General features: G+C 47.4%; 1 protein-coding gene across 3 annotated transcripts in view; it reads right to left on the minus strand.

Annotated features, from left to right (window-relative positions):
* The window catches only part of RIGI (RNA sensor RIG-I), a 568,474-nt gene extending 552,264 nt beyond the window's left edge, over positions 1–16,210 (minus strand). For all 3 annotated transcript variants that reach the window (XR_013607126.1, XR_013607125.1, XM_078675991.1), the window contains exon 1: positions 15,614–16,210. Coding sequence is in view for 1 of the 3 variants with exons in the window: in XM_078675991.1 (XP_078532117.1) it covers positions 15,614–15,719 (106 nt within the window). In the remaining 2 variants the exon portion in view is untranslated. The remainder of the gene's footprint in view (positions 1–15,613) is intronic.
* Between the last annotated feature and the right edge of the window lie 7,978 nt (positions 16,211–24,188).

A 24,188-nucleotide genomic window follows, 5' to 3' on the forward strand; every position in this document is an offset into this window, starting at 1 on the left:
CTGGATGCATTCCTTCTTGCCTTTACCACGCCATTCCGACTTCCGATGTAAAACCACACTACAACTAGCGGAAGTCAGGCAGCCTTCGTTGGGACGTGGGCGGGGCCTGCAAACAAACAGGAAGGAACTGCCGGGAGAACGTCCTGGAACCCTGCACGCTGAATGCTGGCTGCCGAGGGACACGCAGAAACAGCCCGGTAAGTGGAGGGGCGGGGAGGGAGGGAGTGTACACGCGTGTGTCTGTGTGTGTTCGAGTGTGTCTGTGCGTGTGTCTGTTTAAGGGGGGTGCGTGTGTGTATGCAGTGTGTGTGTGCCTGTGTATGCGTGTGGCTGTGTATGTGCGCATGCATGAGTGTGGCTGTGTGAGTGTGTTTGCGCATGGGAATATGAGGCACGAGAGGGGCACGGCGCCTTGCGCGCCCACGAGATGAAATCTGCGCTCGTGCCCCTCTCGTGTCTACATTCCCAGATACAGGCAGCAATAGGTCTCGAGCAGACTACTCTGCTCGACCTAAAATACGTGATGCAAGAGATTCAGGGACGAGGGTGCATACAGGACTTAAGAAGATCGACCCAGGGGTTTTTCTCCCATCTCGATGTGCACCTTTGGATCGGAAGGGTCCCATACCTGAATTTTAAGTACAGCTGTCTAGGTGTAGGGCCTGTGATGGTGTAGAGAAAGGTTTCATACATTGGGATGTTTTTGTGATCTAGAAATGTGTCGGTTAGGCTATCAGATTTACATTTCCTGATCTCTTCTGCCCAGAAGTATTCCCTGCACCTACATTTGATTGACTGCTTTGGAATGAGAGCAGGTGATGAAGCCGATAAACTGCTGAATCCCTTTTGCTATAATGAGAAAAATGTTTGCCTATGCCTCCAGCTTTTAAATCAAACACCATTTAGTTGAGGATAAACCACACTTTATTAGTTTATCCTGACATTGATTTATGTCGTTGATTTGTACACAGTTTGAAAAAAGTTATATTCATTCCATCAAAACAGACATCAGATAACTATCAACTTCATGTCTGGCCATATACAAAAAAGGCAATTTTTGTGCATATATACAAATGTGCAATAGGAAATCAATAAAGAATTTTTAACAAAACCACATTTACCCGTGAATGCATAATCATGACATGGACAAGTGTATTATAAAAAAACATTGCATGGAAAAAGGATCACAAACATAGTGAGAGAAAATAAAGAAAGACATTTTTTTTTCTTTTCTTTTCAAATAATTTTTTGCAAAGTCAACTCCCTACTCCTGAACCAATATACACGTTAAAATTCAGGAACCAATGCCCATTTGTGCATCAAGCATATAAGTCTAAGTGTCAAAAAATGATGTCGAAGATGCCGACGCGTTTCGAGTCCTGTTACACAATTTACAGGAATCTCATCAGGGCGGTGTAATTCTAGTCCATGGGAACTGTTTGGGAAAGTAAAAAACAACTATTTACTACAGGGTCCTCAAGCCATTTGTATAAGTGACTGAGAGGCGCATATTTACATGCGACGTACCTTCCAGTGTTCAAGTGTAGCCCAAAGTTGCTCTTATTTTTGTGGAAGATCGTCTATGCCGAATGGTCTGAACTGCAACAGATTAGGGGTTGGGTCAGTGCCAAAAAGGGGGTTGATTCGTGCCCCCCAGGGACATGTAAAATGAAAATTACCTGCGAGGTTGCTGACCGATCGGCAATTGTGCCGGCGTCAGAGGGTCAATCAAATTTTATGATTCATTGTGTTTCTGTGAGGAGGGAAATTAACAGCGAGTTTTAGTGGGTGCGTGCTTATTATATCTTGCACTAGAACAAAGCGCCGCAGGGTGGAAACTTACTTCTAAATGGCTTCAGAAAAGCGGGAAAAATTTCTTCTCCGTAAACAACTGATCCTTCGTTTTGTCGTTTTTCCGTTTTCTCACTGCTGGGACAAGGAGGGCGGGAGATGTCAGTGCGCTAGTGTCTAGCTTATGGCGCTTTGGCGAATCACATAGTTTTGCAATGACAAGGGTGTCAATAGCGTTGGGTCCTGTTCTTACCTCAAAGGCGAGCGTTGAACGCTGCTCCTCAGTCTGTCTGCTAACCGGCACGCACAGAAAGTGGGTGTCCGGCGCGGTGCCTGTTCCCTCATTAATGAAACATGTGGTTCGTTTTTGGCCAATCAGAACCGCAATCTGATGCATTCTGGGACTTGATGTTTACATCAAAATGCGTCTGATTTACGCCCTATTAATTTCGCTCAGACTGTTCAGGCCCTTGTTGACACTGTCAAATTTAAGTATAAGATACGCCTCCTTGCGCAATAACATGGACTCAACATCGGAATGACGTTTAGGATCAATCCAGGCCAATGTTGTCCACTTAAAATCATTTTCAGTATGACTGTTGTTAGAAAAATGTTCCACCATTGGTGCGGTCAACACTTTTTTCTTTATGCGCGAACGATGTTGAGTTATTCGCGCATTGATAGGCTGATTGGTTTTGCCGATGTAAATTCTGTTGCATGGACATACCACTGCATAGACGATGTTCCGAGTTTTACAGTTTGTAAATGAATCATGTTTCCACTTAATGCCATTGTGAATAAACGTGTCTCCTTCCAGTGTTGTGGAACAAGACACACAATTGCCACATTTGTGGTGCCCGCGTAAAGGTTTCAAATTCCACTGAGCTATAAGGTCACTTTTCGGTGGTGGAATGTAACTGTCTGCTTTGACAAGTTGTTGCCCAATGCTTAGATTTTTACGCATGGCAAAAATAGGTTTGGGAAGAGGGTGCTCGAGTGTTTTTCAAAAGATGCCAATTTTTCCGGATGATATTTTTGAATTGGTTTGTGTGTTGGCCAAATGTTGTCACACACACCAATTGCTCTAAGTCTCTTTTAACCTTTTTTTGGAGTAATGTTTCACGTGGGGTGAATTTGGCCCTATTTCTGGAGTGTTTCAATAATTTCTTGGGATACCCCCTCTCCACCATTTCACTACAAAATCTTGTTGCGTGTGTCTCAAACTCACTAAGATTTGTGCAATTACGTCTAATCCTTAATAGTTGACCATAAGGTAGATTGTCTTTTAAGCATTGTGGATGCGAGCTGGCGTAGTAAAGGATTGTATTCCTATCGGTTTCCTTCTTGTGTAAGGAGGTTGTCAACTTTGCTTCCCTTTTGCTGACACATAAAACCGATATTGACACTTCTGAGAGGAAAAATTAAAAAAACGTGCCCCATCTGTGCTAACTATACATTGAAAAATTATGTGAGACAAATACATGAAAAGATTTTGCTACTGCATCCTAAACGTATGCAGATAAAGAGTAAATAACATAGGTTCATAGTAACTTGTTTCAGTTGCTGACCCAATGTGTAACAATCCAAAAGGTAAATCAGATACATTTTGATGTTACAGGATTTCAAACTATTCTTCTCAAATTATTGATGTGTGTGATGAATTTAAAGACGTTTAACATATTTTAGACATTTACGTGTGATATTGACAGGTTTCATTCTAAAACTCCATATTTTGCATTTGTGAAATTGTGCACCAAGTGGAAAAACAGAAAAGGGTGCTGCATGCTTATACTAAAACTAAGTGATGTGGTAGTGCCTCTGAGTGATGTGGTGGTGCCCCAGAGTGATGTGGTGGTGTTTCTGAGTGATGTGGTGGTGTCCCATAGTGATGTGGTAGTGTTCCTGAGTGATGTGGTGGTGTCCCGAAGTGATGTGGTGGTGTCTTTGAGTGATGTGGTGGTGTCCGTGAGTGATGTGGTGGTGTCTCTGCGTGATGTGGTGGTGCCCCTGAGTGATGTGGTGGTGCCCCAGAGTGATGTGGTGGTGTCCCAGAGTGATGTGGTGGTGTCCCAGAGTGATGTGGTGGTGTCCCTGAGTGATGTGGTGGTGTCCCTGAGTGATGTGGTGGTGTCCCTGAGTGATGTGGTGGTGTCCCTGAGTGATGTGGTGGTGTCCCTGAGTGATGTGGTGGTGTCCCTGAGTGATGTGGTGGTGCCCCCGAGTGATGTGGTGGTGTCCCCGAGTGATGTGGTGGTGTCCCCGAGTGATGTGGTGGTGTCCCCAAGTGATGTGGTGGTGTCCCTAAGTGATGTGGTGGTGCCCCTGAGTGGTGTGGTGGTGCCCCTGAGTGGTGTGGTGGTGCCCCTGAGTGATGTGGTGGTGTCCCTGAGTGATGTGGTGGTGTCCCTGAGTGATGTGGTGGTTCCCCTGAGTGATGTGGTGGTGTCCCCGAGTGATGTGGTGGTGTCCCCGAGTGATGTGGTGGTGTCCCCGAGTGATGTGGTGGTTATGTGGTGGTGTCCCTGAGTGTTGTGGTGGTGCCCCTGAGTGATGTGGTGGTGTCCCTGAGTGATGTGGTGGTGTTCCCGAGTTATGTGGTGGTGTTCCCGAGTGATGTGGTGGTGCCCATGAGTGATGTGGTGGTGCCCATGAGTGATGTGGTGGTGTTCCCGAGTGATGTGGTGGTGTTCCCGAGTGATGTGGTGGTGTCCCTGAGTGATGTGGTGGTGCCCCTGAGTGATGTGGTGGTGCCCCTGAGTGATGTGGTGGTGTTCCTGAGTGATGTGGTGTTGTCCCGAGTGATGTGCTGGTGTCCCTGAGTGATGTGGTGGTGTCCCTGCGTGATGTGGTGGTGTCCCTGAGTGATGTGGTGGTGTCCCTGAGTGATGTGGTGGTGCCCCTGAGTGATGTGGTGGTGTTCCTGAGTGATGTGGTTGTGTCCAAGAGTGATGTGTGGTGTCCCTGAGTGATGTGGTGGTTCCCCTGAGTGATGTGGTGGTGTTCCCGAGTGATGTGGTGGTGTTCCCGAGTGATGTGGTGGTGTCCCTGAGTGATGTGGTGGTGCCCCTGAGTGATGTGGTGGTGCCCCTGAGTGATGTGGTGGTGTCCCTGAGTGATGTGGTGGTGCCCTTGAGTGATGTGGTGGTGCCCTTGAGTGATGTGGTGGTGTTCCTGAGAGGTGTGGTGGTGTCCCTGAGTGATGTGGTGGTGTCGTTGAGTGATGTGGTGGTGCCCCTGAGTGATGTGGTGGTGTCCTTGAGTGATGTGGTGGTGCCCTTGAGTGATGTGGTGGTGTTCCTGAGTGATGTGGTGGTGTCCCTGAGTGATGAGGTGGTGTTCCCGAGTGATGTGGTGGTGTTCCTGAGTGATGTGGTGGTGCCCCTGAGTGATGTGGTGGTGTCTCTGTGTGATGTGGTGGTGTCCCTGAGTGATGTGGTGGTGTTCCCGAGTGATGTGGTGGTGTCCCCGAGTGATGTGATGGTGTCCCTGAGTGATGTGGTGACCATAGAAAGAACACCTCCCTCACCCCCGTTAAGCAAGAGAATAAACTCCAATCGTTCTCAATTTGATAAATGTAAGTTAGCCCAGCAATGTGATATTTGTGGTGTTCCCAAATTTAATTTTATAAAGCATTGTACTAGTCTAAAAGACAAAAAAAAAAAAAAAAAAAAAACTAAACGCGGAACTGCGTTTTTTATGGGGGATGAAAAGTTAAGGCTTGGTCACCATGTGACTGCCCAATACTAGTTTCATCATTGGCTGGAAGCTCTGAAAAAGGGGGACTAGGTGGTATAGGGTGCGATTGTACAGTAATCATGGAAGACTCAGCAAATAATTTATACATTCTTTTCTATACGTCCTGCAAGAATGCATGTATAAAGGGTACACAGCGTAGAACTAACCTAAATGCCTCTAAACTCATAATGATCGGGCTATTTTACGAGCAACTGAGGAGGCCGGTCAGCATAATGAACTATAATGTGATAACATTTACTTACTACCCGGCCCTGTAGTTTGTCATCTCAATTACAGCGTCACATTGACGCACACAGAAATACACTGCAGTATTGATGGGATAGATGAAAAGGGCATGGGTGGGGCAAGGATGCAGACCTTAGTTGGCCACCAAATAAGTTACATTTAAGTACACGTGTATGCAGCTACCCTGTGCAAACACCCATGTATCCTTTCGAATAACGTCTCAATCAGATTATCACAGTAAAGAAAGTTTTGCTGGTAAACAGTGCTTAGTGTAGCTTGGGAACATAGAACAGAATAACCCAGTAGAGATCTTAACATATTCCTACTCCTTCCCTGTGGAAGGCTGTGTCCTAAAATATGCATGCTTTGTTCTTTACCGAAATAGCAGAAGCACCAGGCGCTAGTGGCACTAATATCACAACTACCTGGGGAGGGGCGGCAACCTTCCCTTGTGCCCAACCCAGCTAAAGAGATGCAGATGTAGGGTTGGGTTCGGGCGGGATAGGCTCGCTTCCTTGGAGAGAAATCACTCCACACCGAGCTTCGGGACAGGAGCTCGTGAGGTACAGACAAGGGAATGGGGTGGGTGAAGTCAGCTCCTTTCTGGGGTGGAACCCCATCACGTGGCCAGCGGTGCGACTCTCTGAAGTCTCCCTCCTCCCCCAATCATGCATACGTCACTAAGCGCCACACAGCACAGGAGCTATGCGAGGCACAGATTCATTGCTTGAAGGGTTAAATCTTACATGAGCTAGAGACTTGTCACCTCTATGGAGAGGGCTTACATAAGACCCAGCGCTTTACAGTGCGTTACAATAGGAATTATATAAAAGATGGAAATTGTCTCTTCATTAAACAAGCACTGGCGTTGCCAATAGGTCTCGCAGTAGGAAAGTTTGAGCTATTTGTTTTCTAAATGAAATTTTATTTTTTTGTGTTGTGATTTACAATGCCCATACTTTTAACTTTTCGCATTAGGAAAGTTTGAGCGATTGGTATTGTAAATGACACTTTTTTAATTTATGTGTTGGTTTTGAAAATAGCAAAATTAATAGCTTTGTCAGTTACAATGTCAATAGTTTTAACTTTTGCAAATGTGACACCTATAGCATTTGTAATGCAATGTGTGTTGTATTTACGTGACTTAGATGTATTGATATTACAAATAACAATGGCTTTTATTTTGTAAATAATTAATACTTAAATAAAAGTTATTGTAATTTATAATGGCAATAGCTTAAACGTTTGTAAATAAAGTTTGTGAAGATTATGTTCAGTGTATTTTATTGTGACGAAAATCCAAGAACATTGCATTTGCACCTACACACACATATGTGTTGTAGCACTGAGTGGTGTGAGGGTGAGGGTGTGTGAGGGTGAGGGTGAGTGGGTGTGTGAGTGTGTGAGGGTGAGTGAGGGGGTGTGAGGGTGAGAGTGTGTGAGGGTGAGGGTGTGAGGCTGAGTGGGGGTGAGAGGGTTGTGAGGGGTGAGGATGAGGGGGTGAGTGACGGGGTGAGGGGGTGTGAGAGTGGGTGAGGGTGTGACGGTGGGTGAGGGTTTGTGAGGGTGAGAGGATGTGAGGGTGTGTGATGAATAAAAAAATATATAAAATAAAATACATTTGTATGCGCTTGCACAATGGCAATACAAAAATGCTCAATGCATAATGGCACGTTTGCATAAAGCAGAAAGTAAAGTCAGACATCAGCGAAGTAGCCATCTTTAAAGCAATGGCGTCCTTCCACCTTCACCACAGCGTTCGTGTGCTGAGTCGGCTTGCAATAGTCTACCGCAGCCTGGCCTCCTTTGATGTGGGCTGGAGCAATGAACCCGCATTAACAGCAAAGGGTGCAGAGTGCCTGTGTTCCTTCTGTGAGGCCAACGGATCATAGATTGATGTTTTCCCTGCACGTGATATATGTCAATAGTTCACTTGTGCCAGTCATGAAGAGCACAAGTGCACTCCTGCATGTGTGACATTTCCGACTATTTTAGGACCCTAAAGCTAAACGAATGGCTTGGGCAGCAGTTATTGGTCTTTTTTTTAAATGTTTTTCGAATTAATAGACGGGGTGCATGGGGAGTGGGAAAATGGGCACGGAAAGGGAATAAGGAGGGGGAACACACGCAGGTGAGGAGGAACACGCGCATGGGAGGGGTAGAAGGGGTGCATGTGAGCGCGACACGTGCATGGGAGGGGAACACACACTTGGGTGGGGAGCATGTCTCGGGAGGGGTAGACGAGGTGCACACGAGGGTCATATACGCCGATAGCACAAGTACATCCGGAACATCAGCAGTGCAAGCTTGTCCGTGAAATATACTTGAGCAGAGCAGAGGCAACAGGAAGGGTAGTGCACATTTGATTTCCCACAGAAAACTACAGCAGAACGCGATGCCGCAGTGTATCTATCCATATAACATATAACGTTACGTTCCTGCTTATAAAAGTTTGCCTTAGTAGGGGAATAATGACAGCCTAGCTTTAAACATCCACACAGGGCAGTCTCCTACGAATGCGTCTTTGTAAAAGGAGAAACACAGAAAGGGAATGCGGAGAATGAAGGGAGGTGGGTGGGAGCATTGTGAACATCAACAGCGGGTGGGGGGTGGGAGGAAAGCAACAGAAATGTAAACAAGCGCAGCATGTGAAAGTGAAAGCGACCGCGTTTGTAGCAACAATACACACAATTTAATCAAATATGTATTGACGCAGGACAGTCTCCTAGGAATGCATGTTTTAACAAGCTAAAACCGGGAAAGCAAGAAAAAAAAAAGCAGAGGGGACAAGGAAAGCCGTAGGGGGGGGTCGGGGGGAGGGGGGGGGGGTCGGGAATGCGAACGAGGGGAGAAGTGTGGCAGGCAGATGGCTGCGCGGAGGGAAGCCGGATGGGGGCGGGAGAGCCTGGTGGGGGGCGCAAAGAGGAGAAAAGAAATGCGACAAGGCGGGCAGGGGAGGGGGCGGAGCGGGTAAAAAAAAAAACAAGACGGAGGGAAAGGCAGATAAGGGGAGGGGGGAGGAGAAATGCGACACGGCGGGCAGGGGAGGGGGCGGAGCGGGGAGAGGGTGTGAAAACAGCAGGGGCCTGGAGTGCGGCTGAGGGAACTGATGTGCACGCGCTTTTAAGCTCAATGCACATGCGCATTGAGCTTAAAAGTCACGGGCACTGCAAGGAATCGCCACGATTCCTTGCAAGTTAGTTAAAGAGTGGTTAAGCCCCAATAGTCTCGCAAGCTCGATGCGCATGCGCATCGACAGGCGAGACCTAAAAACCAGTTACACTTTCGCCCCTCCTTTGTGCTGTTTTGAGAGTAGAGAGCAGCAAAGTCTAACGCCTCCCTCCCCAACCCTCGGCCATCTCACCTCTTCCTGTGCGGAGGTTTCGTCGAGCGACTCTCTTCCTTCCTGTCAGGTTGTGCTGCTGTCAGACCCTGAGTCGGGGAGGTCTGAGGCCTGTGGAGAAGCTACAGGTGAAACCCGCGTCCTAACATCTCTGTTCTGTGGTGTTTGTAGGTCGTGAAAGTCACTAGCTTAGCACTGAGATCACTGAGATGCGGGTATGCGACCTTGGACAGCATTTTACAGTCGGCGTTCTATAGTATAGTAAACGAGCGTGCGCAGCCCGAAAACGGAAGTTCGGGAGCGTCACGCCTGTCGTGGGGCGGGACTTCCGTTTTCCGCGAAGCCAGCGCCCACGGAGTTGATGACCCGCAATGGCTGCAGAAGACAGGACGGAGTGGCGGCGATGCGGTGAGTAAGGCTTAATTGTAAGGGGGATGGTGTGGGGGGGGAAGAGGGGGCGGCGGGGGCGGAAGAGGGGGCGGCAGGGGGGGGGGGTGGAGGGCGCCGGCGTGTGTATGCGTGCAGAGGGGTGGGGGCTGGCTGTGTCTGTGTTGCATGCGAGGGGCTTGGAGTTCGTCTGCGCAAGCGCGGCTAAGACGCGCGCTCACGCGGTAAAAACTGCAAAGGGAAAGCGCGTGTCAGATTGGTGTCCCCAAAACGACATACGGGCAGCATTAGGTCTGAAGCAGACACCTCAATGCTCACGCATTGAGCGTAGGTCTGCTCGACCTAAAAATAGCTAGAAGAAAAAAAGCAGTTTCTCTAGTGGTACCTCAATTTTTTATATATATATATTTATTTAGGTATCCCAAATCTAGGTAGTGTGGTACCAAGAATCAGCACGTGTTTTAACCCCTCAATCGCCTACCTCTAGTTGTGCGCAACTTTCCACCAGTAGGTATTCAAACCATGCAAGTACATGGAGAACAACGACGATGCCAAGCACCCATTGCAACACACGTGCACGTGACATCAAGCTCACCACGAGAGAGCACGAGCCATCTAAGACCTTGAAGTCCATAGGTGACTTTTTACAGGCCGACTGTGTAGACACTGCCGATAATGCAATCTGAATCAAAGCAATGGATTTCAAAATGCAATCTGTGAGTCAGACCAAAGGGCCACCTTATGACAAGCACTCGCGGTATCTAGATATATTATGATAGATAGAGACAGACATATATTATATATTTCTTTGTTTCCAAAACTCCGCGTCTGTGTCCCATTTTAATTTTAAACCTCACCTACCTGCAACATAAAGAGCTCCTACCGTTGGCAGAATTCCTGATTTCTGACAAACGAGTCCTTTAATTGTGCAATAAATGCACATAAAATGTATTCAAACCACCACCTGCAGGACTCTGAGATGTACTATTTAAAAAAAAAAAAAGAAATACACTAACTATTGTTGTAAATCATCGGTTTGAGCTGGGATTTCTCCTCGCACCCGACACTGAGGGAAATTAGTTTTACTGGAATATCGGTACTTCCCCATAACCAGTCTCGCGCAAAGGGAACAGGGTCCTGCCCTCAAGGAGCAGAGGGACCAAAATCGGAGTCGTGGAGCGCGTACATTCTGACCACCCCACAGAAGAGCCGACACCGCCCGCCCTGCACCGGAGCAGAGAAGCGCGGATCCGAAAGGAAGCTCACACCTTTGCTGAGCCAACGATGACACAGATCACCATCACAGATCGCACTTTTGGGCAGTATGCATATGGGGTCACAGAGTCCAGGATCAGCTTGACATCCAGCATTATATGGTCACAGGGCCAAAAGGAACTCTTATAAAGGGCCCGACAGCTCACATCTTTGGCCAGCACCACCTCTGGGACGTAGGATCACCCTATCAGCTGACACTAAGTTGATACATCACCCCAAGCAGAGAGACAGTGTCACACGTTCTCACCTAGGCCAGGACTTTAAGTGGGCCTAGTCCTGCCGGTACTCAACACCGGTAGTTCTAAAAAGCAGGTGCTGAGGCGGGTCACTTTTGGGCTCTCCATTATTACCTCACCCTCGGGGTGAAAAAAAAAATGTTAACTTGGCAGGAGTACCACCCTACACTGCCTTTCATGTATCTTTTAAGGGTCTCGTTACAGTTCTTTCAGTCTCATTACAGACCTGAAGCATTTTAACTTTTTATATAAAATGCCATTGTTGTTGCTTATTTATCTTTTGCAACAACCATTGACAAAGCCAGTAGTACTGGCTTGATGCAGGTGGCATGTTGCTTGTTGTATTATATACTAGCAGCCCGTCCCGACCTTGTCCGGGAGCAATCAGGCTTACCCGAGCCCCACCTGCCCCGACATTGTCCAGCAGCCCGTGCCCCCGCCCACCCCATCCCCCGCCTGCCACGTCCCCCGCCTGCCCCGACCCCCGCCTGCCCCGACATTGTCCGTGGGTCCCCCGGAGCCTTACCTCAGCCGCCGCTCCTCCCCCGCGCTCCTCAGTTCACCGCCCTGCCGCTCCTCGCCGCTCGTCACCGCTCCTCCCGCCTGTCCGCCGGTCCTCACCGCCTGTCCGCTGCTCGTCACCGCTCCTCCCCCACGCCATGTCCGCCGCTCCTGGACGCCGCTCCTCCCCGCGCTCCTGATGTCAGCACGCAGGTCGCGGCCGGCGCTACTTCGAAGGGACTACTTTTTTTTTAAGGTACATTTTTTAAATAACGCATATTTTTATAGTTTATATAGCCTATGTCCATCTGCACACCCTGACGATTACAATGAGGTATTGGCGCTGTGGTTCCCGAGTTTACCCGCCTCAAAGGTTCAAAGTTCTTGCTTTATAATAGTAGTATAGATCTGGATGCAAAGACAGAAAATGCAGCAAAATACCAGTCGGAGGGCACATAAAGCTACGCAGAGATTTCTAATATACGTATTTTAAGCCACGCCCTTAATTATATCGGTCAAGACCCTATGAGAGACCCCCAGTTTTTCATCCCAATTAACGGCCTGAGCTAGGTGATTCTGGAGCAGGGAGGCTTGAACAAGAGCGGCCAGAGTAACCATGTCTTAACATGGCACCAGGCCATGCATGTGTAAAACATAAGTCTTCCGGCTGAGCAATCTCGTGAATCTTGGGCAGAATCATTTACATTGTTTATTGAGCTGATAAGGTAAATGTAGTGTATTCACATTTGCAAGTAAAGCTCAACACAGTACAAAACAAGCACAATGCGGTCTGCAGAGGCAGGCATGAATGAAGGCATGCACATGAGCTGCCGCTGGGGCGTGACAGAAGCAACGGCGCCCCAGTACCACTCCGGTACCCTCTGCACGCGAGCGGCCACACTCTGCAGGTCACCGGGGCCTGTCATGTGAACAGTGACGAGCGCTCAAGGAAACCCTCTTCCTCCTCCCACCCAGACCTCCATGCACCCACCTCCCCGCCCCGCGTTCCCACCACTAATAACATAGCCGTATTACCTGCCCCACCTCACTCAGCATCCCAGCCCCATGTCCTCAGTCGTCACGACAAGAATGCGGCAGCTGCAGCCTGGAAATTTCCATTGTCAGCTCACTGAAGCCATCCGCACAAAAAAATAAACATTGGCCATGCGACCCGGCCGGGAGTTGGGTGTGTGCGCACGTACGCGCAAAAAAAAAAGCCGGAGGAGGCCGGCGTGAGCTGTGACGCGGGGCTCCCATGCTTGAGGGAGAGCCCGGCAGTGGCGGCCGGATGGAGGAGAGCCCCGGTTTCCAGGAGGGGGCCCGGGTGAATGAAGGAAGGCGACCGAGGCCGCCAACGGCAGTGCGGGGCTCCCAGGAGTCCAGGGAAACCCCGCAGGAGAAGTGTTGCCGCCACAGAGGGAGTCCCCAGAGAGCAGCCCGGTAAGGTCAGAAGGGCTGGTGGGCTCCATAGGCGCTTAGTTAGTGTCAACCGCGGCCCTGTAAGGGTAGCGGTGCAGAGTGGTCCCGCCAGAGCCAGTGAGTGAGAGCTTGGCTGGGTGCATTGTGGGCGCCGTGAAATGTGCACGCGTCACGGACATCCCGAGTTGAGCGCGCATGCGCCTAAAAACAAAAGTGAAACCAGCTGTACATCTTCAACAATGAAAGTTAATTAACGGTGACGGCTCGCAGAGCATGCTAGCGCATGTTCACACTTCCAGTCCGGCATGCGCGTGCCACTGTCATGTCTCCCTTCGAAGCAAGTCAGTAGCAATAGATCTCGCTGGCGACAGCGCTTCGCGCTGCGGTCGCCAGGCAAGACCTAAAAATAGAAATGGAGCACCCTGTATTTTGTTGTAGATGAAGGCTGTTTTTTTGCGAATGGCAAGCGAAAGCAGCAGTTTTTACATTGTATCCTAGTCGCTTAATATAAGCAATTGCTGGTTTGCATTAAGAGAGAATATGGGGAAGGTGGGAGGAATCAGCAATTGAAAAAGTAAATGCATATATTAAAATGTAGATGCATGTAGTGGTAAACGGACTGTATAGAATAATTGAGATGCTATATGATCCACTGAACAATCCATTTTGCTGCCTCAAATAAGTCTTCCCAGCGGAAGCCTGGGATGGGGACGATGGAAACACTTTCTGCCCAATGTGAGTTGCAGCAGTCAATTATGTTCTTGTCGTAAAGCCCTCTGTACTAAAAATGGTAGCCAAGTCTTTGAGCCAAAGAATTACACCACCTCGTAGGAGGCATAAATGTATAGTAAAATGTCAATTTCTTTGAACTTTTCCAACTTCAAATCTCTACTGTATCGTACAGCAAGCATGGAAATGTTTTAAATAGTGCACAGTATTTTATAATGGGAGGGTAACCTTCCAGCACAAAATCTATGTTAGATAAAAATCCACACCTTTGCACTATGGTGCAATCGTCTGTGTGTGGCACCGGGCAGCCAATTTGTGTGCAAGGCATGGCAGCAGCACCAATATCTTTTTTCTTTAATTTATTTGATTAAGATTACATCCAACAATCTGTTACAAACTGTAAACTGAGGTCCGGTATCAGAACTATGGGCCTCATTTTCTATATTTTGATGCATGTCAGCGCAGCAAGCCTTCCTGCTTTGCTACAGTGCATCAAATTGAAAGGGCCGGAATGCGCTGTAACTACAAGATACAGTGCATTTCTATCCTTCTCACCTGCGTCAAGGCAGACACCTTTGCACCATAGTGCAAGGCGGCCTGTGTTGCAAGGATGATTGTTGTTGTGCAGGAAAGGACACACAATCATTAATGGTGTTTTGCTCCTTTAATGTGTGCTGCGTTCTGCAGCACACATATAAAGAGCAAAAACAGAGGAGAAATAAAAGTATTTCTCCTCGTTGCGCCACTTCTACGTTGTAGGATTCTGACAAATTCCCAGGTTTACGACACTTTCTAAATTTGGGAAAGTGTCAGGTTCCATGGATGTTGCGTGGCAACACCCACAGCAACACCTATGGAACGCCCCTTTCACTTAGTGTAATGCATGGAAGGAGCCCATATTTAAAAGGCCATGAAAAGAAGTGGCCTCGTAAATATGAGCATGCATACTGCGCCGCAGGTGTGTCTAAAAAAGTGACGCACCGGCAGCCCAATTGGCTTGTAATGAGGCCCACAAATATTTACCCAAATACCTTTGTCCGTCCCCCATTGCTTCTGTTAGGCCCACAGGTCCACATGACACTGCCCTCTTGTTCTTCCTCCCCTGGCTTTACCTGGCTGTGGTTGCTTCGGTGACCCCAATTTATCAATTTATCTGTTGTTCTACCCTTCAGCACCTTGACTTGCTCTCACTCCAGTACTTCTTTCACATTCCTCCAGGGGCGCTACACTGTGTCATTTCGCAAAACCATATCTTACTAGTAATGATGCTTTACCTCTCGGTTTCTCTCAAGTAACAGCAGAGCAGCAACTTTGAATGCTACTTTTAGTAATTCTGCCCCAACATCAAGGTACAAACACTATACAGTGCAATCAGTGGCAACATCATGTATACCAACACAGCACTCAGTTGTACAGTACCAACGGCATCCAACAGATTAACTCTAAGGGTCATATTTATAAATTCTTCACGCAACACAGCAAGATACCCAAGGCACAAGTCCTATAAAAAGAAGTGGGGGGACTGAAAATATGCAAATGACCTCATGAGTCACGTGCTGAGCGTGTCCTGGTGTCTGAAAATTACACGGGACACGTTCAGCATATTTCTGTGGGACCCAGCTTCTTGGCAGGGGGGACGGCGTCCACCCTGTGAAAAGAGTGGGGTGACGCCGTGTACCTGCGTGTACCCCCGACTCGAGCCCTGAAGATACCTTGCTGCGCTGTGCTCCGTGAAAGGGCAGGAATGCGCCATATCTAGCAAAATATGGCGTATTCCCACTCTGCCCTTGCACTGGTGCACTTTTGGCTGCCTAGCGCCAATGCAAGCAAAGAGTGCTGCCTTGCAGGCATTATATTATTGTTTATGTGCAGGAAGGAACACAAATCCTTTAAGGCTTTTTCCTAATTCTAAGTTTGCAGCAGAATGCACCCACTAACAGTAGCAACTCACCTGGCGGCAGCCACGGTGTGAGGAAGCCTAGAACATGCCTCGGTATGACGATCTTTTCTATGTAGCTGCTGACCCTCTCCAGGTTGCGTTTCTGCTCCTCCGACATTGCAAAGGTGGCGCGGACGGGAGACTTCTCACGACTGTCACTGTTCTTGAGCAGACGGTGCAAGACCACGATGGGCAGAGCGGGTCTAACAGGACATGGGCGCGAGGTCTGTGGAGAACGGGTCAGGCAGGAGATGGGCACGAGCTCTGTGAAGAGCGGCACGAGCTCTGTGGAAAGCGGGTCAGACAGGAGATGGAGGCGAGCTCTGTGGAGAGCGGGTCAGGCAGGACATGGGCTCGAGCTCACCTCTGGAGCAGGGGCAGTGGCTGCGGTCCTCACACCCTCCCTCCGCACACTGTATAGAATCGAAAGTGAGCCCTCGTTCTTATAGATATGTCCGCCCCTTCGCCCTCGGGCTAGTTTAAGTTCATCTGATGTTTCCGTCGAGACTTCGACAGCGCCCCCACAGCCCCCGATACTACTGGAGCTGTCACCAGGGCGCTTGTACTGCTGAAGGCATCTAATCAGGCTCCTCCTTTCCAGCAGTTTCTGTACAGCTGGTTGGCAGGAAACCGGAGTCTAGGAGCGAGAAAGGAAACCGAAACTTTAACACACGAGTCCGTTACAGTGCAATGTTTAGACGTACGAGGGCAGTGTTGAATGAAATGACTCCGATGCAATGCAACCGCTAAACCAAAAGGCTATTCTATATTTGTGAATATGCATAATAGAAAACGTACCCCACCTATACATCATGCCAATGTAGACGAGCTTCATTCTGATTGTCCGACGCCTGAAATTGCCTTCAATAGGTCAATGGGAGAAATACATTCTCCGGATTATTTTTTTTTTTTTAAATCTCTCACTTTGCTCCTCCAGGATGTGCCATCTATGCCCATTTTCCATTACGTTAAGTGGAACGACGTCATAATGAAGTGTGCCAATCATAGGTTACAGCTGCTGCGCGTGATTGGGCTTTGGCATGGTTCGGAACTCACTCTTATTTGGAGGTTGTCACCCTCTTTGGGCTCATCTTCACCCCTCAGATAAAAACTCTGCCCATTGACTTCAATGGGACCACCTGCCCTAAAAGTATTCCGTACAATGCCAGTGGCAAAGCATGAAGTTTTCACAGAAAAGCACTCGGTTGTATGACTATTGTGTAGGGGCACTGCAGAATATGCTTCTTTTATTGTATTCCATTGAAAATTAGAGTTTAAAATAAGGTTTGGCCTTCCACCCACATGAAGGCCACTTTAGAGCAGTGAAAATGCTCGCAAACTATCTCAGTGAATTGACGCTCACTGGTATCTGCAGCGACCTTAAGGTCACAGTTACGATTTCACTCATGGCAGGCTACGCCTTCCATCCTTGCGAGGTGGGTAACACAACTTACAATTATTGGGTAATAGCTGTTATTTACAGGGGTGTGAAGCAACAGAGTTATTGTGCTGCTTTATAAACTCACACTTTTCACATTCATAACATGCAAGCTGATCCGCCAAAATACCTGGGAAGCGCAAGTGGTATCCTTCCCTCTCCCCCCCACCACCTCGTGACATCGTAGAGTTGACCACTTATAAATCCCTTAGCTCCTCAGCTAACTGTTAACTGCTGCTGAAAGGCATGAGTATGTGAAGAAAATCACAGTTGTGAGCATCTGTGAGAGTCTTGCTTACTTACTGTGCCACCTGCTGCCTTCAAGTTCAAAATCTCGAGACCAGGGTATGCCAGGACATTCACAGAGTTTCCAAATTCATACCTCTTGAGAGAGCGCAAATCTGAAAAATGTATAAGTGTACCATATTTACAAGCACGTAGTATTAGTTTAAATATAGATTGCACCAGAGTGTTATATTCATAGAGTGGAAATGGTAAAAGTGTTTTAGTTAGAATAGAAATATATATATATATCTGTGTGACAACTAATGTAGAAGTTTATAGAAACGCAAGGATAATGTGAAACTCCATGTTCTTCATGTTAAGTGACTATGTGTAGGAGAAACGAAACTCTGCAAACCATTGAAAATGTGTAGGCCCATGGCAATTCACCGTAAATGTATAAGTGCTGCTACACTGACATGAGACGTGGACATAACATTTTTCCAAAGTATTATTAATCATAGAATTGAAATATATGTGTTATATAGATGTGTTACATTATAGTAATGTGTGTTAGTTAGAATACTGTTTAAACCAAGAAATTAAATGTTTTCAGAGTGCAGAGGCCTGTTTCATGTGATTTAGTAGGCCTGAATAGATAAAGTTGCTTCTTTGATCTGCATGTGCTCGTTAAGGAGAGATCGCACAGAGTACAAACGAAGACATAGTTTATGACTTTCAGATATGGTAGAGGCTGGAATTTGGGGCCCACAGTAGAACGGTTTGTTTGCAGGTGCGAGGAGCCCTAATCAGTCTGGTGATGAATGGGCTTTGTTCAGAGACGCCTGGCACAGGCATGGAGGAGGTTTCAGGAATTTCCTGGGGGGTACCGACCAGCGGAGAAGAAGTCTGGGAAGCAAGGTCAACTTTAACGAAGGGTCCAGAGGAGCACCAGTGTGGAATTTACCGCCAGAATCGATACCACGTGAGGGGCGTCTCTAGGGGCGTTCCTATGGGAAATGTGATTTCGTATTAGGGACAGCACCCCGGGGAGAAGGCAGAGCAGATGATCTGGGGAGCCTAAGAAAGCGGATGGGTAGGCAGATAGACTGAACTTAAGAGATCGATTCACCAAGAAGACTAAGAGAAGTGCGTGATCTTCTTTGGAAGTCACCACGGCTGACACCTTTTTAGGTAAAGATCTTGTTAAGTAGGGATGTCACTTAGTCTAGTGTAGGGACAGAATAATCTGAATTTTCCTTTCTGTAAATGACTCTTAAGTTGCAACTTATAGCGATACTTGCAAATCTCATGGTATTTGAGATATTTTTGATCATTTCTTTTTGCCGATTAAGAGCATTCCGAGAGTTCCTTTTCATATTGATACCTGTATACCTTTTGAATCTTATTCTGAGATGTTTGTATCTTCAGATACTTTTGGCTTTATAATAAACTTTTAAACTCATTTGGTAGTCAGTGGTTCTTTAGAGTGGTTTAAGTTCTTAATTGATTAACCTAGTAGTGGATTGCCTTTTACTCAATGACAGGTACCAACGATCTAGTCGACCTGAAATGGGATCTGGAATAATAACGTTAGACCAGAAATCCCGCGTTAACAGTTGGTAGCAGAGTAGGATGGTTATCTTCTTGAGGAAGGTAATCTAGACTAGGTTAGTTTACCCCAAGGCCCCTAGACATCGAGAGATGAGCAGCGGAAGAATCGAGTACCGGAGAAGGTGCTGACGGTGCGAGAGAAGCAGCAGTGTCGGAGGAGAGTGAGTATAACAAGGGTCATGCGTGAACAGATTGCGGTGTTTTGTGTTGTATCTGTATTGTAATGTCTTGCGGAGTTGAATGCCTGTAGTGTGATTGAGAGAAGGTTGTGAGCGCGCGCAACCTGGTACTAGTAAACCTGGTAAACGGGTGAACTGGTGAAAAATCTTAAGTTCGAGGTAGAGCTTAAGTGGTTCGGGTGTATCGAACACCCAGGGTAGTTGTCGACCAGAGTAGAGGGGATCATGAGGTACCATTGACCCCACAGGACCGAGATAGGGGGAGTGTAAGAGTGAGTGTGTGAGTAACAGACGCTGGTCGAAAGTTACTGTGTGCAAGTAACCTATCAGAGTAGGCGATTGTCTGGACGTAATCGGAAAGACATTTCGTCAGTTAAGGTGACAACTATAGTTAGGCTGTGGACGTACAGTCGAGGAAAGTGATCGCTTGGACGGAAGTAATCATTTTTCATAGTATGAATGAGACGCATGCATGACCGAGGAGACGAGCTAAGAAAGGAGGGGAACTGCTGCAAAGGGGGACGAGAGACGTCAGCGAGAGCCGCGCTGTGATTGAGCGGTTGGTGTGACGTCGGCTAGAGCCGCGCTCTGATTGGGCGGATAATGTGACGTTGGCGAGAAACCGCGCTCTGATAGGCCAGTTAGCGAGAACAGCGCTGAGATTGGTGGATTGTCACCAGGAAGTAAACGAACGCGGAGAAAAGTAGAAATTGTAGATTTTGATCATGAAGTGCTTTAAATGTTTGAGAGGGATTTTTAAAAGAAAAAGAAGTGACTCCTTTTACGGGGTAGAGGCACCGCCAGAGGGTACACCGGCTCACTATATGGCAACGAATGTCGGTTTGCACACTATAATGTGGATTAGGGATTGGAACAAGCTTACGGAAAAGAATGAGGAACTGCCATTCCCAAAGTATGGGACGTTTAAGTTAGAGGCGTTACGTCGGCTAAAAGCAACCATGTCCTCATCGAAACCTCCGCCTAGACCGACCCAGTTTGAGGCCCTTAACGCGTGGATTAGGGCGGCACACGATAGAAATCTAAATAGGCGTCAAGGCAGGTTGACGCGATCGGTAAGAGCAGTGCGAGATTCCAAATGGGATGAGGACGCCAAGAGATGGAGGGTACAGGCCATTGAGGTAGATAAGTTGTACCCAGTGAGAGAGGTGGTAGGAGGACAGAACCTTATGGAAGAAGATGAGGAGAGCGATTCGGAGGACAATTTAATAAATAGATTGCTGATGGATAGACCGCCTCCGAGAGTTGGGGAGATAGAAAGTAGAGGACTAGCAAGGGAAGAGGGGGCTGCCATAGAGGGGTATGTACCGCTTCCTATATCGGAATGGACACCTATCAAAGGCGCGGAGACACCTCAACATGGTACAGCACAGAGTGTGGTTGGAAGGTTTGTGGTACAGAAGACACCAACCTCTGAGAAGGTTGAGTCTTATGGATTGCCAGATGCCCTCCAAGTACCCGTTACCATAGGACCTATAGTATCGATTTACAACCCCGAGAGAGACAGTGAGGAAGAACAGATACGGTTAGACAGAGAGAGAGTTGAAATGGAAAGGAGAAATAACACGACAAATGCCTGGAGGCAATTGCCAAGACCAGTAACGTGGACACCCCATTCGATTCAGCAGTGGGTCCCACATCAGGACAGGAGGGTCAGAGAGGACCGATGGACCTAAGGGGACCACGGCCGAAAACTTTTAAAGAGTTGAGAGCTGACTTGAGGGAATGGGATGGGTCCGCAGAAGCACAGAGCAACAGGTCAAGAGCAGAGGCAGAATGGGGAAGTCGAGGCAACGGGACAGTATCTCACTGCGGGGCTAGCGAAAGCAGTCAGGAGCGTGAGGGTCAAAGTCAGGAGAACAGAGGAGTTACACGTCCTATGGATGATAGGGAACAGCAGGAGCGGAACGGTAGAGGTATCGAGTGTGAAGAGATGTCTCGTCTCTGGAAAAGGGTGGAGACCAAATGGTACTAGCATACAGAGATAGGTTTAGGTGCGCTCATCACGCACTTGGAGAAGATGTACAACACTGGAATAGAGGGAACAGTGAAAGATCTCGCCATACATCGAGTAGTCAGAGATCACAGGCAAACTGTGAGGAAAGGGGGAGTAATGGGATGTCTAGCCATGCACCCAGAGAAACCAGGCAGGATGGGGAATGTAGGACCATGAGGCCCAATGGAGTGTTTCATCATCCGCCCCGAGAGGACGGAACTGCATGGGACCTGGAGGGGTGGGAGCATGGGAGGACTCCTCGTAACTCGCCTGAGCCCAGACGTAGAACCCGGAGTTGGGATGGGAGAGATGTGAATGGACCCCCTAGAGCTAGCATACTGAAAGCTGCAGTGAAGGCCAAAAGACTTGATGTTACCAGCTTAAAATCAGATGTGGATGAGATCATAGATGGTACGTTGGCCTTAGAAAGAATTGATTCGTACGAACAAGATGAGTTGCTGTTTATAGCAAAGGACATTACCCGGAAGGCAAGAGCAATTCATGAAAAACTGTCTGAACTGGCAGACAAGTATATGGTAGATTTGTCCAGAACAAAGACCCTACAGAGTAACCATAGGTTGCAGTATACAGACCAAGATTTAGATGAGAAGAGAACTACAGGATTAAAAACACACATAAGGGAACTGATAACAGGAATAAGAGTGTGGAGGGATCTGGACAAATGGGAAGAGAGGTGGGCAAAAAGGGGCACTGTCAGACGGAGCACGAGTGTGATGTCTCCGGAAGGAAGAGTAATGCAGATGGAGGCATTTCCTCTGAGAGAAATATCGAATGGAAATTACGTACATGTGCCCTGGAGTAGAGGAGATTTAGCTGCATTTACCAACTCATTTCCGAAGTTAAGGGACAATCCGGTTGAGTGGTACAAGCAGGCAGAAAGGTTTGTGAAGATCTCAAAAGTATTGTGGATTGATTTGAACACCTTGTTTAACATTGTGGTCCCAGGAGATTTGTGGACAGCATGCAAGACTAGTGTCGAATGGCCAGCTGCAGAGCCAGAAAGGGATGCTGCTACAAATGGACCGGCTGAAATTGTGATGCAAAAGTATGAAAGGGTAATAACTTGGCTGAAAGATAAGGTGCCACCTCAAGACATAGATTGGGTAAAAATAGACCAAACAAGACAGGAACCCAAGGAGACAGTTCATGAGTTTTATGAGAGATTGCTGAAAACATTCAAACAATACAGTGGACTCGATGTAATGGACCCCAAAGATATAGGACAGTTTGTATCGAAGTTCGTTTTGGGGTTGAGACCTGATATTTGTTTAATGATTCAGCAACATTTAATTTGCGGGCAGAACAGACCACTGGATGAGATTTTGAGGTATGCAAGGTACTGCAGCGATGAAATAGATTCCAAAGCAAAGAAGCTGAAAGAAAAGCTAATGGTAGTGCAGATGCAGTCAGCTGGAAAGGGCGGACAGCAGGGAACAGGGACGATGGGACGGAAATCAAGTAATCAGAATAAGGACAGTGAGGATAACTCGAGACCTAGAATAGACTTTGCCACATTAAAGAAGACGACAAAGTGCCATCAGTGTCACCAGGTGGGACATTGGAGACGCGAGTGTCCCTTTAACCCTGAAAACGGAGAAATAGAGGTAGAGGAGGAAGTTCAAGAGGTTCCAGTTCAAGGGGTGACAGTGTCAAAGAACAAGGTGGTCAAAGGGGGGACGTCAGCTCCACGAGCTCAGTTTCCGCAGCCACCTAAGATTGCAACAGGGGGAAAGGTCTTTAGACAAATGCCTCTTTTCATAGATGAAGAAAAGTGTTACTACATTGACCCTTTGACGGGACAACGTGTAAGCAAAGAAGAGGACTGTACCCTCGGGGCAGTTCTAGAAGTGGATCAGAGAGGACCATTTGTTGAGGCAGAGGTAGCAGGGTGTCCCACGACATTCTTGGTGGATACTGGAGCTACTCGATCAACTTTGAGATCTGCAGTGGTTCCTGATCTACCAATGTCGGGGGAAACAATTCAGGTGGTTGGAGTCGCAAATAAAAGAATGACTAGCCCTTTGACAGAACCAGTGTCAGTGAGAATAGGAAACTACATGAATGAACATCAGTTTGTAGTATGTGATTCAAGTCCTGTGTGTCTGTTAGGAAGGGACTTGTTATGCAAGTTGAATTGCACCATATATTGCACACCTCAGGGAGTGGAGGTACAGACTACAGACGATGATGCGACTTTTAAAGTTGTTAATTCAAGAACATGCATAGAACTGTATCCTACTCTGACTGTGGAGGAACTTCCTTGGGACTTACGCGAGGCAGTATCATCAGAAGTATGGGATTTTACCGGAGAAGAGATAGGATTGATCAAAGGGGTAGAGCCAGTGAAGATCATGGTGACACCAAATGCCGTATATCCAAGAACGCCTCAATACAAACTGTCCCAAGAGACGATTGCAGGAATAAAGCCTGTGATCGATTCTATGATTCAACAGGGAATTCTGAAGGAAATAGTGGGTAGTCCATGTAACTCCCCGATTATGGGATTGCAGAAACCTAGTGGGAAGTTCAGAATAGTTCAAGATCTTCGAAAAATCAATGAGATAGTTGTTTCATGTTGTCCAGTGGTACCGAATCCATCAGTGATACTGTTTCAGATACCATTCCAAGCTGAGTGGTTCACAGTGATAGATCTTTGTCAGGCCTTCTTTTCAATCCCATTAGATGAAGAAAGCCAGTACCTTTTTGCTTTTAATATGGAAGATCGCATTTTAACATGGTGTAGAATCCCACAAGGATTCACAGATAGTCCTTCAATCTTCAACCAGCTGTTGAAGAAGAATCTTGAAAGTCTAGTACTGCCACAGAACTCAGTTCTGGTCCAGTACATAGACGACCTACTTGTTGCGTCAGAAACAGAGGAAGCTTGTAAGACAGATTCCATCGCCCTACTGAATCATTTAGCTGAAAATGGGCATAAGGTATCTCCGAACAAATTGCAGTACTGTCTGACAGAAGTACAGTACTTGGGTCACATGTTGGAAAAAGGAAAGCGCAAGGTGTCACCAGACAGAATAGAAGCGATAATGAAAATGAGTGCACCTACAACACAGAGAGAAGTCAGGATGTTTCTAGGAATGG

The sequence above is a fragment of the Lissotriton helveticus genome, chromosome 2_1, assembly GCF_964261635.1.
Source record: "Lissotriton helveticus chromosome 2_1, aLisHel1.1, whole genome shotgun sequence".
NCBI lineage: Eukaryota > Metazoa > Chordata > Amphibia > Caudata > Salamandridae > Lissotriton > Lissotriton helveticus.